The 14,560-nt window shown below is 41.1% G+C and overlaps 3 protein-coding genes across 4 annotated transcripts in view; 1 reads left to right on the top strand and 2 right to left on the bottom strand.

Annotated features, from left to right (window-relative positions):
• Positions 1–8,256, bottom strand: part of LOC124296897 (uncharacterized) — a 66,186-nt gene extending 57,930 nt beyond the window's left edge. The window contains exon 1 of one of the 2 annotated variants that reach the window (XR_006906471.1): positions 7,623–8,256. The gene's annotated coding sequence lies outside the window, so the exon portion shown is untranslated. The remainder of the gene's footprint in view (positions 1–7,622) is intronic. The other variant, XM_046747302.1, reaches the window with a different exon arrangement.
• Positions 8,257–8,755: 499 nt separating this feature from the next.
• The window catches only part of LOC124296898 (uncharacterized), a 31,865-nt gene continuing 26,060 nt past the window's right edge, over positions 8,756–14,560 (top strand). Inside the window, exon 1 of the mRNA XM_046747304.1 lies at positions 8,756–8,876. The gene's annotated coding sequence lies outside the window, so the exon portion shown is untranslated. The remainder of the gene's footprint in view (positions 8,877–14,560) is intronic.
• LOC124296901 (myosin regulatory light chain sqh) lies at positions 10,780–13,494 on the bottom strand. The gene is made up of 4 exons (XM_046747310.1): positions 13,339–13,494; positions 11,788–12,001; positions 11,452–11,665; positions 10,780–11,351 (listed from the first exon to the last, which is right to left on the bottom strand). The coding sequence occupies exons 2-4, from the start codon at positions 11,975–11,977 to the stop codon at positions 11,231–11,233; spliced, it is 525 nt and encodes a 174-aa protein (XP_046603266.1). The 5' UTR covers positions 11,978–12,001; positions 13,339–13,494; the 3' UTR covers positions 10,780–11,230.

Raw genomic sequence — 14,560 nt, 5'->3', positions numbered from 1 at the left:
GGATCCTCGCAGTTCAGGTACCCATTGCGCAAAGAAGTTTCTTCACTCCTCGATGCGCAAAAAGGCAACAAGCAGCCCGATTGTGGTGGGTGTTCATTTGTCATGGTCAAGTTCACGGGCAAACTCGATTCTGCGAGCTTATCGTTAGTTCGAATCGATTAGTCACATAGGAATGGAGGTCTACCGGCCATGCTTTACCTCTCCACCGGCGGTGCGGCGTTTCGCCATAAGTCGTGGACAGAGTCGTCCTTTTTTGTCATATTATTCCTGCACCGTAGCGTCACAACGGCATGTCGAATCGCACTTTGCGGACGCATTTCTCGCGCCAACGACCGCACCGCGTCGCTTCTTCACTTCCTGAACTGCTTATTGCTTCCACAAAGTTGGACAGAGTGGACATCCGGTCTTGGAATCTAGGCTCGAAGCATCGAACCTGACAAATTAATGATTCCACGTATGATGTTACAGACACGTATATTATTAGGCGATTAAAGAAAGATAACTTTTCCAAAGCGGAAAGTGTTACCGGTAGAATAGTGTAAGACTATGCCCTAGAAAGTGTCGTCGTTGTGTATACGTATACGAAGTGTATATAAATTATTATCCGCTTTACATATCGCCAATAAGCACATCCATCATGCGGTTTAATAGTCTTGATAAATCGATTTCTCGCTCCCGCTCGCCTCCTTCCGGTCTTTTGTTGCCGTTTGTTTAATCAGGAACTCCGTTCCTGTTTCACGCATTCATATAGGTAGGTATGAATAAGTTTATTGACTGATTCATACTGGTGTTGCTGCTGGTGCACACTTCCATACATCCATGAAAGTTAAGGAGCCATGTTAATACCAGCAGCCGAGTCGTTAATTGTTGTCAGTAACCCGGAACGCGTTTCCCCCGTACACTTCATATTGATTGTAAGAAGCGCACCTACGGTGGTTCGTTGCAAGGTATTGCAATTAACGCCTTGACACAGCTACAGTTCCATGATGCGGTAGTCGAGTTTCGATGAGACTGAAATCGGTAACGTTAACGTAACGATAAATCAGTAGAAAAAATTGTTATTGATCAATTTTAGAACGACCTTGAAATAATTGGCGTTATTAGCTATTAATCTTGACGTTACTAACTTCATCCTCATGATTTACCACACCATGAAGTTCCAAAGATCTGCATAATCCCCTGATGGTGAAAAATTCCTTTTTTTTTTTTCATTTTTGGCATGTGCGAATTAACCTTTTACCGTACAGCGATATTACAGTCCTCAAAATGGTTTCGATGGATGTCGAAGTGTCAAGTAAACAAAACATTAATCCATGATAAAGGAGCGAATATTCAGGAGCATGAATTGCGAATATGGCAGGCAGAGATACCGAGGGTGCAATTCAGGTTGAATTCGGGAGAGCAGAGTCGCTATGGTTGCTACAGGACCCTCAGCACCCTCGGGAATCCGATCATTCCCCTCCGTCGCTAACGAAGAGGAGAAAGCGATGTCGAGGATAGAATGAAAACGGGGGAAAAGCGCCTGTCTCGAGGCCTATACAGTATTGTGGAACAGTGCAGGCTGCAATGGGGTGTCTATCCAGCCCCAAATCCTCGACATCGGTGTCGCCCGATAACTGCAAAATCCTGGAGAGGTGTTAGCCGTGCTCCAGATGGGAACCAAGCAGAAGCAGAAGAAGAAGAAGGGAACGCAGTCGCATAATAACAACAATAATAATAATTCTGTATGACGGCGGTGGCAATCTTCGAACGGTATGCGCTTCTAACGTAGTGACGTGTACGTATATTCGCCTTGACATTTGCGAAGCCGGCAAAAAGCATGGACGGAATCCAAAGCGACGCGTTGAATTCCCGGTTGGTTGGCATTTGTCATGTCGTTTGTTAAGAAGGTGCGGGCGTAAGGTGGGTAACAAATGAAAAAAAAAAAAAAAAGGAGATACGAGCCGCACATTCGGAAATTTTATGATATGATAAAACCCAGCTTATAGCAAGGAACGTAAATGTCAAGATCATATATGGAGAAAATCGGTATTAATTCAGTCTCAATTTCGAAGCAATCTCTGCATTTTTTATTTATTTTGTTGTCTTTTTTTTCTGCGATAAAGTTTTATGATTCTGGAATTCCCATGTTAAACACGGAGCCAATAAAGAAGCAGATTTTGATAAAAACTGCAGGAAAAGAGAGACGCGTAACGTTCTTTGATTAAACTATACTTCGAAAAAATGCAGAATTTACTTTAGAAACATTGACTAAACCACAGTGTGCAGAATAAAATCTGCAACATTTTTTATATTGAAAAATATATTTGACGCGGATAATTTTTACCAAAAACCTCGATTGTCACTCTTTTCCTGCAGCTTTTAAACAAAATCTGCTCTTTTTAATCTCTCCGCGAACATACCGTGACAAACAGGGTAAAATTTAGATGGAAGTTTAGAATTATTTTCATCGTCTTTTCAAATCGTAGGACGGTTCGATTTAGCTCATGAAGTATAATATAGGACACGATCGTTTTCCTAACAAGGACGATATCCAGGAGACGAAACACAGTCGGCAGAGACTATTGCAGACGAAGGACGTTGAGTTTGGTGAATTCTGCGGCTGCGCCGCATCGATTTTCCGAAGGGTAGTTTACCCACCCCTCTTTCAACCTTCGTCGCCTCATTCGCTCTCTCTCTCTCTCTCTCTCTCGCGCGCTCTCTTTCTCCGTGAACGGTGCAGCCTGCGATGCATACGCACACAGAGATATCCTCTGTAAGGTAATGTTTGTGTTATCGTGGCACAGTTGGAAAGACGAAGCTATAAGGGAACGAGGGCTGCTGGAGTCTCCGAGTCTCGGAGCCACCGTGCTCTTTTTTCGCGCATCGTCATTCGAGCGTCTGCTTGCTGGCCATGTTGTTGAGGAACCCTTGCAGTGAAATTTGCCTCAGTCCAGGTCACGCCATGGCGATTACAGCACATGACATAGTGGCACATTTCCTTGTTGTTTCCGATACAGGTTATATCTAGTCAGGGTTTTTCGAGAATCCATTTTTTTTGTCATTTTTATTTTCGAAATGTATGTACATAGATTCGAGTATATGCACAGAAAATTTCACGTCGATCCGACAAGTATTCTCGAAATTACGCGCTCATTTGCAAAGACGCTTCGGAGCGTTTGAAAGTGCTTTTGAAACTTTGAACGCCTTTTTCTCGAAACTACGTTTTCAAAGTCGGTGAGCAAGATTTCTTGGAAACGGCTGAAACGATCAGTCTCAAATTTTTAAACAAGCTTAATGAATATAAAAATTTTGCTTTTGACAAACCGCCATTTTGTTAAAAATTAATATTTTGCTTATTTGCTTCGATTAAAGACCATACGATACCTTGTATCGAGCAAATCTTTTTTGTTTCTTCATTTCGGTTGATCAGGTCCAGAGAAATCTTGCTCACCGCAAAAAGCCTTTTTTATGAGGTGCTGCCAATCATTATTTTTACAAATAAAAAATGTCAGAATGAAGTTCAATGTTACCCCAATACGTATATAAATTTTTATATTAATAAACTGAAATATCTGTTTACGAAAAATCCTTGAAAAATCACTTTATTCGCCCAATTTTACCCAATGTTCACGAATACTTGTTTTTCGCTAATCGTCAGAGATAACTATTTAACTGTTACATAACATTTTGAATCCTGATTGACAAGAAAATCAGCATTAAAAAATTGCACGACCAACTTCTAAGGTAAAAAAATGAGATTTTGTAAAATTCCGATAGTTTCTTGTTTTGTCTTTTTGACTTTTTTCGCCGTTGATTATCCTATGATGAAATCATGCTTGATTGACTCCAAGTCAGTAAAGCGGCATATGCCGTATAGATTCTAACGATAAAATAAACCCGAAAGGCTGCAGCGAATACGTTTGGTACATACGCAATGCAAGTATGCGCAGCTGTGTTTGCTGTTCACGCCTTTGAAAACGCCGGGAATGTTAATTGCCAATTGCGATTAACGGCAATCAACGAATTAGTCGGCAAGCCAATTAGAGAATTAGCCAATTAGCCCCTATTTACAGGACGATTCGGTTCGACCGTGCTGGGTCTAATACACGCACTAACCATATTCTTGTAATAAACTATAAAAGAAATCATATTAGGCATGAATTAGCGACGTAACGAATGTGAATTCTAAACCTGGCGCCATTTCTCTCCGAAAATTGCCGAGCTGATCCGAATCAAGCCGATTCTTTGTTCGATTATTCGACTAAAAATTGATAATAGAAACACATTGATTATTAGATTAGAGGTGTGATGCAAAAGTCAAGGCAAACTTTTATAACAAAAGTTCATTATCAAACCATTATTTTTTTTGTCTTATTTAATTCCATTTTCACAATTTTTACATTAGTACATTTTTTTTTACATTAGTGACATTCGCAGAATGTTCGCACAATTATTGCGGATACGAATATTCGTTAAATCTCTAGTATGATTGCAATAGCTAAAATGAATCAATCTGTTTGTTTACCGTCAATAGTGCACAACGGACACTTTGTTACTCCCTATGTTACTCACTCACACATCACGTGTGTCGCACCTGGGGTAGAAAATAACGAGAGGGTGTCTCTGAAATGAATCACCTCGCATAAGTGTGCCGCGTTGTATATCAAGTACCTACTTACGTAACTGGAGGGCACCTCGACCACCGGTTATCGCTATACCTATACAGCGTGCAGTTTTTACGTTCGGAATAGATAGAAACGGCGACGGAGTCGAGCTGAGGCCTGATTATCATACGTTTGCACGCGACGCACACTCGCAATTACAGAATATAGGTACATGGGTAGGTATAATAATATACCAAAACTCGTGTTCGAGAGTCCAAGCCACTTGCTCGAGTTTAAACTCACGATCAGTCAGTAACCACTGGTGAAATTTTTTTTATTGTCTTGTCGTTTTTACCCTCTTTATACAGTATACGTTATAAATTTTTTGAAAATAAAAAACTCGGGATATCCAACTTTTGATACTGCTAATTATTACTAGAGGCTGCATAAATATGCATTCAAAATTACGAAATAGTGTACGTATAATATAGACTTGAAAAACTAAATTACGGAAAACAGAAACTCCATTTTCTACCTTTAAACATCATATATGAATTTACCTAGAAAACAAAATGTAGAGTGAAAATGACTTATTGTTAAGTTAATTGCCATACTTCCACTTGACAATCACGATTTATTGTTACAATTTCGTGTCCGATCATTTGGCAGAGTTACCCAGTTCAACAACCCTTCAATTCGAAGCTGGCAACGATAGAATGAAATCGCGGTATTCGGTACAGTAGGTTAAAGATTGCAGTCGAGAGCCTAGCCAATGGTATAACCGAATTCCAGCCCGATATATACATACACATACAAACCCGTCTAACCGCGATAATATATAAATTATACAAATTTATACAGGCGAAGACCAGAGCTACTGGAATTTAAATAATCAGCAGAATTTACAGTGAGACTAGTTATAGCTGGACGGATCAGTCCAGAGGAAATTCAAATTTAGCGCCAATAAACGGGCGGCGTATTGCAGGATGCACAAATACGTATGTCTATTTTTCTGTGTGTGTGTGGTTTTACACGTAGGCTGCAGAGCGGGTTAAGTCAGATTATATATAGATCGCACCTCTACGGATCGTCCGCTGCACCACCCACGTATACGTATACCTACATATGTAACATTCCCAGTGAGTGTGCTCGAGGATTGCGTAATTCTGGGTGACTGCTGCACCGCTGTCGTCACGCTGCGTCACCACGTGGCGGGTCTCGTCAACCGTTTCACAAGTTTCCCTTCTCCGAGAGATTTTACGTGATACCGTATTCCCCTCCTCCTTCTTCACCCCAGCGTCTCTTCGCGTTTCATGGCGTTTATACACGGATTTCACCATTTAATAAGAGCGGTTTATTATCTTGGTCTGGCAGGCTATCGAAATGGAACGCAGTTTCGATGTATTTTCATTACCGTGGCTATGGTATACGTATATAGATAAGGTGCAATCTGAGATAGGCGGACGTTTTTCTTTTCTTTTATGACTTTTGTTGGAATAAAGTCTAAAACGAGCGCAGTTTAATCGGGGTGGCCACAAATTTATTCGGATAAATATTCCATTACATTTCCAGGTTTTCTAGGACCCAAAACCCGAGTTTACCCTGACATTTTTCCAGCCCTAGTAAGTTACTAAAACCTAAATCGTTCAGCTTATCAACTCTGTCTTCGGTTCAAATGCGATTATAATTGAACAAATACGTATAATATACAGAAAAAGTCAGTTTAAGAAAATTTATTTTCTCGATGAAAAGAAAGTAAATTTGTTGCCTGAAAAAAATCATTTCCAATTCCCATGATAGAAAAGTGATATTTTCAGTTTCTTCCATGACCAAATTAAGAATTCCCTGACGATTCCGGGTTTTCCGAGACTCCTTTTAAATACCCCGACATTTTCTGAGTTTTTGGAGAAACGAGTATCGCTGAAATCCGTGTGAACAGCTCACTGCACAGGGTTAGATGGGTAGGTATTTTGTACAGCGTATTAAAGAGTCGTGCATATTATAATGAAGACGGAGGTGTATGACCCGTGAAAAGAATCCTTTATACGTGCCTAACGTATGCTCGCTTTCATTCGTCCAAAAGAGGCTTCAGACAAGAGAGTAAAAAAGAAGAGAAAGAGAAAAGAAACGAAATTAGAAAGTAAAGCAAAAAGAATCACCAGCGTCGTAAAGAAGAAGCAGGTGGACCTGCAGTTTCAATGGCCTGCTGCGATGCACCGGCTGCTTTATTCCCCCCCTTCAGATCTTCTTACGTGCGCAAATCTGTGCAAGGCCTGAAGCTGCGGTTTATAATAATTTACACAATCCAAGAATCGCGGATCGAGGTTTTGGAATTCGAAAAAGAGAAATATTAATATAACAAGGAATGACGACGGTGAGCACAGTTAGTACAAACGTGATCCTGACGAAACATTGAGGAATAAATCACTGTTTTCTTACAATTTTACAATGAATTTTAAGGAACTAAGATTTTGAAACACGAATGTGTTTTGTTTTATTACCAACGGTTTACTGAATTTCGAACGGTTCCAAAATTGCAAAATAACGGTTTTTCCTCAGCATGAATCGTTACGATAACGTTACTAATTTCAACATGATACAAAATTTGGTATTTCAATATATACCGTGATATCGAAAAATACGTTGTACATAATCGGTCGAAAACAAGTTTCCAGATAATTAATTAAGCGTCTATAATATTACGCTGCGTCAGGTAGCCAGTAAGACAAGTAGTAAATACATATAATTACCCTAGCTAACGGTAATTTAACAACCGTTTTATTAATTCATCGATAATATCTGGTTATGAAGTAATAAGACTTGCCTGTTGGAAAAGAATCATTGGAAAATAAAAACGAAACAGTGACGGCTGTTTGGTATTCAGATTTTTAAATAGAAAACATTCCAGCTATAGTGTTAATTGTTCTAATGACCAAACTCTGACGATGAAATGTTTTGAAAACACGGAAAACGCAGTTATGATACACAATAAAATCTGTAAACACCGCGAGTGTGAAAATTCATTAAAGTGCATACCTTCTGTTTCAATCTCGATCACGTGGGCCGTGGTGCACGATCAGTTGTTATCCATCGCGTCTGGGTTTCCTTCCTAGTTAAACGATTTTTCCGGGGTCTCGTGAAGCAACGTAGTTCGCTCAAAGATTTCACTAACGCTCAATTAATTCGCGGTAGTCGTGCAGGACGGACGACGACAGTTCGCTGACGGATTTCACGGAAAGAGTCCGAAGAACCCGCAACATCTTGAGCAAACACCGTGAGGAACGTGTAAATTGATTTTCCGACGTTTAACGCGCTGCTGCCGAGGGGGGGGGGGGGGGGGGGCATGTGGGCCCCGAACTACCGACTACACACACAGTCACTCGCGGGACGAAGAAACAGTCGAGAATCGGCTACGCACTTCCAATTTTCTCCCGCCTTTGACGAACTTCACTCAGCTCGCTCCGCGGTGGTGCGACAACAACTGACGATCAGCTGCTCTCAAACCCGGTTCGGAGCGCCAATGCCACACTCACGATCAGGTGTCGTTGTGTTGTTTCTTCAGTCCTCGCATCGTGCTCTCACGTTCGGCAGCCTCACGGTAATCATCGACAATAATTTACGCCCCGCAACGATATAAATCGGCACTGTCAAACCGTCCATCGCCGATAGTCGCGTTCGACTCACTCTCGGTGATAGCTATAAACAATTGACGGTGCAGCGACGAATTGTGGGAAGTCTCGGCCTCGATATTACCGTTGTCGGATCGAGAAATCGATCGCGAATTAGACCGGCCGTTGTTTCCACCCTCGACGCCCTCGCGGCTCACGACGGACACGACGTGTGAGTAAAATTCGATACGGGCGGTTTATCCGGGCATTTTTGCTTCCGATTATATACGCGGAGGAGGGAATCGGTTCCCCGAAAAAATAAGTGACGTTCGCGCGGTCGATGGCGCGAAGAAACAACGGACACTCGATCACTTTCGACTCGGAGTTGGACGCCGAGCAACGACTCGAAGCGACTGGCACTGGGACAGAAACTGCGCGAGAGCCGCGATACTTCGGGTGGATTACCATTCGCTCCTTCGCTACTTTGCTCCCGCGATTGCTCCCGACCCCTGCAGCAGCCCGCGTTTGTTACGCTCCGCGATTGTGTGGAGACTGCGGCCTCGCTGACTATCGACGCATGCGTCGCGGCTCGATAAACCTTCTCCCCCTGCCGTCGGATCGAGGCGCCGCATGCAGACGGGGTGATGCGACTTGGATTTTCAACATCGAGACTCAACCCCGTGTAAGTATGAGATTAGGATGGTTCGTTTTTAATCTTTTCTTTTTTTTTTTTAATGTGCCCCAAATTTTTCGAGCGTGTAAGATACGTATAACGTATGTCAGAAAGATGACAGACAATGTGGAATATTTTCCACGTCTCACTACTGCGTTCGAATTTCGAGGTTCGGTATCCGCAATTCGTAGGATTGATTATTCCGCACTTTGCCGCGTGACCGTGAGTAAATATCCCACGTAACGCGAGGCTGATTGCCAATTAGGGTGTACATGTAGACATGCATGTTTCGGATAAGGGGTATGTATGAAGTGGCCGACGCGTAGCTGATTAGCTTTCACTGCGACGCATAACTGCAATCACGTGAAGCTTGATCGGTGCGTTTGATGGGTCGTGACGCGTTTGCAACGGGATCGCGAACCGTGAAATTCTACGAGTTGTGCCAAAATGCGCAGTTGAACAAATTTATTCACTCGTGCAACTATAAAAGCGTCTTCTGAAACAAAAACGAAGAATCATAGTTTACAATTCTAGTATAAGAAGAAACCGTCCCATGAGATTGATCGAGGATCGAGACGGAAGCGGTTAAATCGATAGAATAAAGACGGCTTTACGGATGAGGTGCAGATGTGGGATAAAAACTTCAAAGAAAGGTCGACGAAGGCAGACCGCCAGTTTCTCTCACAATAAGTTGCGCTTCGTTGAACTCCTCAGACGAGTTACACCGCGGGCTTATAATTTTATTTTTACTTTTATTTCTAACAACAATAATGTGAATCATTCTTTTATGTCGCTGGATCAGCTGTAAATTCGTTTACAAAACCGCGAGGGCATTCGATATATATATCGGAAATACCTCGTTATCCAAGCACGTAGAAGTTTCTAAATTTTCGTTTTTGCAGATAGATTTCACGTTTGCTTTTGTGTATTTGCCATTATATGCTTTTCCATCCAACGTTTGTTCGCAATTTTCGATTTAAACATTTGTTGTCGTAACTGCAGTGAACGTCTAAAGAATCATAATCGTTCAAGGATAAAGAAAAAAAGAGAACGAAGAGTTACACTTAGTAGCAAGAGACTTGAGCAGTGTTTCGTAAAAATTCTCATGAGTATTTTTTTACTGGATTGAAATACAAGTTTTCCTAAATATGAACTTACCTCGACGTGAACGTGACGATTAGTTGTATTATTTTTTTTTATTTTGTTGAAATGATTAACGACACAAACGAATTCGCGTTTGAAGGAAAGGTAAGAATTGCCATGAATTTAACAAAAAAGCGAAGAAAAGAGGACATTTTGAAAACCAAATTTTATCAATTTAGACAAAAATTGAGCATAGATGTGAACAGGGACAAGAAAGTGTTCGACTCGATAAGACCGTTTGCAATTTTGAATATTTTTGTTTCTCTTCTTCATTCTTTATCATTTTCATATCTATACCTATAATATGATTTAATATGTATATATATTATAATATTGTCGTATTAAAATACAAATTCCGACGTGTGAAAACACATTTTGATCTATACAGATCTATGTATGAAATTACGAAGTAGTACAGAACCGTCATATAAATGCCACATAACGGGAATAACAAACTGTTTCTTCTTTTTTTCTACGCGTAGAACTCCAGTGAATTCTTTTTTATTATTGTCGAATTCCTATCAAGTCTTCATAGTCTATTGAATTCAGGTTTGAAATCCCTTTTGCTAATAATAATAATAAAAACAAATCCTAATTCGTCTACGAATTCTTCTATTTATAGTTTATCAGTGGCGTAATGAGGTAGAAACACATCGCGCTCACTGATTGTACATATTAAAATTAATAAGGCAACTTATACAGTATTAAATAGTACGCATAGCAAATATAATTATACGATGTGGTAATGGTTTTTTTTTTTTTTTTTGTTTTTGTTTTTCAACGAGAAAAAGAGAACCATCCGTTAAGTCGAATCGTTTAATTTTCCCGCCTCGGACAAATCGCGAGTCGAGGGAACACGAGCTGTGCTATATCATCGCTCTGTACGTAAACGTTGCACCACGTTGTACATTTATACATTTATACACATACACACGCACACATACACACACACCGCGCATGTATAAACGACATGTTTTCTTCGTCAATATTCGGAAATAAGAATGCAACCGAATCAAAGGAAAATAAAAAGAAAAAAAATTACTTTAACAGTATAATATAGGAAAGTGGAAATGGGTGGGCGATCTGTCGCGCGGGCTAGTGTTTGAATTTCGTATGAAATATCTTTTTTCGCTTAATCTTCGTAATCTCTCTGTTGTTAATCTTGCTTATTCTCTGTCTCGTACTTCAATCCCAGGCTCACGTTTCTCGCGTTTCGCTATCTACTGCTCGTCCTTATCCTTAGCCCCGTGTTTCAAAATTCGTGTGAACTCGATGTAATCGAACATCGATCCCTTGATGGGCGCCTCCCGGTACATCTCGTCCACATCGTCGTCCGTGAATCTACAAGGATAAAAAGAATCGCCATAGTTTTTGTCAAGTTTACATTCCTCCGTTATAATCAAAACTCTAGGAATATCGCGTCTCTGTTGTATCCACCCACCGATCTCCCATCGTGGTGAGCAACTCTCTGAGACGTTCCTCGTTTATATTGCCAGTGTTCTCCTCATCAAAGCAGCCAAACGCATTTTTGATCACGTCCTCGGGATCGGTGCCCTGAAGTCGTTCACCGAAGAGCGTAAGGAACATGGTGAAGTTAATCGGTCCCGGCGCCTCGTTCATCATACCCTCGAGGTAATCGTCGGTCGGATTTTTCCCTGTAAAAATTTTCTTGTGTCATTATTCTAATCTTTCAATTTCTTCGTATCAAAAATGACTGCAAGCAATTCATTAGCAGTGCGTCTAACGAACTTATATAACTCTGTGAAACAAAAGGTACCCAGTGATGCGAGCATGTCGTGGAGATCCTCCTTATCGACGAAACCATCGTGATTCTGGTCGATCATGTTGAAGGCCTCCTTGAACTCGGCGATTTGGGCCTGATCGAACATCGCGAAGACGTTCGAAGTCGCGCGCTGTGCGCGTTTCTTCGTCGTCGCACGACGTCCGGCTGTTTTGCGAGAAGACATGTTCGACGTTTTTTGTTTTTGTTCCTGCAAAAACATCATCAACGATGTATAAAATAGTACAGCAAAAGTCTATAACGGAATTGTAAATAATTCCGGTCGGTAAGGAAGCAATCTGTGTCGCATATCGTATTATAACATAAAAACTGTGTACAGGTACGCAACAGTCGCGACGTGCGTTGAATGCCTTGATATACGTTCTACGCTGTATGTGCGCATACTTTTGATGCCCGCGGTATTGAAGAGACAGCGATGACGTCATGATAACGAGATTCGGAGAATTTCGTTACAGCGGTTGACTCATTGCGTCTCAAGTCTCAGGTCGCTTGCCTCGTTGTAGAAGGTCTGTTGTGTTCTTTTTTTTTTTTACAATTTCTTTTTATTTCTCTTTGCCTAATTTCATTCTTCGAAAGAGAAACGCGTTGCGTTTGCGTACATAGCGCATAATTAGTACACAAGGTGCCGCACACAGCTAAAGCGTAACACGTACAGGTGTATAGGTATCGCTGCTATCGCCGTAACGGTCGGTTTCTTCCGTTCGGTGTTATTTTAAGAGAATTTTTCACCCTCAGACAGGAAATTCTTACGTAGCTTATAATCGGGGTAAAAATAACGACAAAAGACGACGATGATGATGAACCGTGTAGTAGAATAAGGTTCTGCCACGAGAATGCAATTAACTGGTTGTTACTCTCGGGAGGTAAAAAAAAATAGTGTTGGGAAAAAAAAAAATGTAAAAACGCTAGTGTTATAATGCTAATAATTTGAAAATATTATTCAGGGCAACGTTCGAAACCGTTGCAAATTGCACAGAGAACAAAACGCGATGTCGCAATCTTAAAGTGATTTAATAAACATGTACTGAATAATCTGAAAATGAAAGAATAGTGCTAATACAATTCTAGAGTCAACGGACATTGATCGACCGTTGGAATTCCGATTCAAATTTTTTCGTGGAAAGATATAATATACGTAGTAATTTCATAGCAGCTGATACGAAATATAAAAGACATTGTTAGCCTATCTCAGGTACGATTAGGTTCATGGTAAGTGATATGATAGCCGAACGAATCTGTGTGGAATTTGAATACCACAATGTGGAATGTCTTGTAAGTTAAAACAGAAGAGTACATATGTTGTAAAATGCAGGCTGTGAGCGATTGGTCACGAGCTCACTCAGAGTGAGTAACACGGTGACTTGGAGAGAAAACTGTCTCCACGAGCAATAACAATGGCGGTTCCACGACGACGCTGTCAAACGTAGTGAATATCTGAATTACTGCGGTCAATAAACGCGAGAAACGGATAAATTTTTAAACATGACGAGCCCGGGATACCGAGCATCGATTTCGGGGTGTACTCACCTCGTCAACGGCTCTCGAAGAGGTTTAAATTCTGGTTACAACTGCAGCGCGTTCTACACGGAGTTTCTCCAGCAACAGCACCGTCCGTAGTGTGTGAAGTGTGCCCCAGCGATAATCTCGTTGTCCGTGACTCAAGTTGGTCTGCCCCGAGTAAACTTTTACCGCACGCAGTTTGCACCACACCCGATCAGGTGGCGCTGCCTGCCGGCGAGTTGGGGAACACAGCTATCTGTCAGGGGCGTAACAAGGCTGGGGAAACCGAGGCAAGGGGGTCCCCACGACAAGAGGTAAAAAATGAAGTCACATTTCATTCGGATTTGCAATCGTGATGTTTCGCTATTTTGTTTTCGTACTGTATTTTCAGATGCATTCCCCAAGGTTTGGTTCTAGGTTAATTAGATTGCAATTAGATGCCAGCTAACAACTTGTCAGTGCGCTTCTGATATTTCACATTTTAAATGATTATTTCGAGTTAATATTGTTACTGTATTAATAGTTATGTCGACTGTATAGTCGAAAATGTGAAATATCTTCTTTGGATAAATTTTCAGTTTACAGAGAATAGAATGCATAAATCGAATATCTTACTGCTTTATGGGGGGCAAATTTATGAAGCTTGGGAGGATAAGCTCCAGAAAAATATGTTTCGTTGTTTAGTCAGGGGGCCCCTAAATGCCTAGCTACGCCCATAGGTATTGTCCCAATTACGCTGCGCCGTTTTCTCGGGCCGTACGCTTTATGCTCGATTCGGCTTTGAATGATTAATTATTATATGAGTTCGGGATGACGAAAATTCAGGAATTTTAAGATTCGAAGGATTTCTTCCTTCGGATTTTGGAAATTAGCGTGACTGCCTGGCGTCACCGAGATTTCGGCCGAAACGGGTCCTTCGAATCTAGCTATTCTCGTGCCTTTTAAAATGAGCGCACATTCACCGAGACTTCGAGATCTCCGCTGAGTATACCGTACTTGGAAGTTTGAACGTTCTTGGGGCACGATTACGTTGCCTTATATGGACTGCGAATGAACTAATTTTGTTGTTTCGCAATAAGCGTGTACATTACCACAGTTTACACGAAGGTCGGATTTCATTCTAAAATATTAGCACATACGTATAATATGTATGCGTGTGTATGATGTGTATTATTTATTTTTTTTTTTTTTAATTCCCTGATCGGAGTGGAAAGAAAAGTGACGATTCGATTGTTTTAAAAGAAAAATA

The sequence above is a fragment of the Neodiprion virginianus genome, chromosome 2, assembly GCF_021901495.1.
Source record: "Neodiprion virginianus isolate iyNeoVirg1 chromosome 2, iyNeoVirg1.1, whole genome shotgun sequence".
NCBI lineage: Eukaryota > Metazoa > Arthropoda > Insecta > Hymenoptera > Diprionidae > Neodiprion > Neodiprion virginianus.
This window is presented reverse-complemented; position numbering and strand designations above follow the sequence as displayed.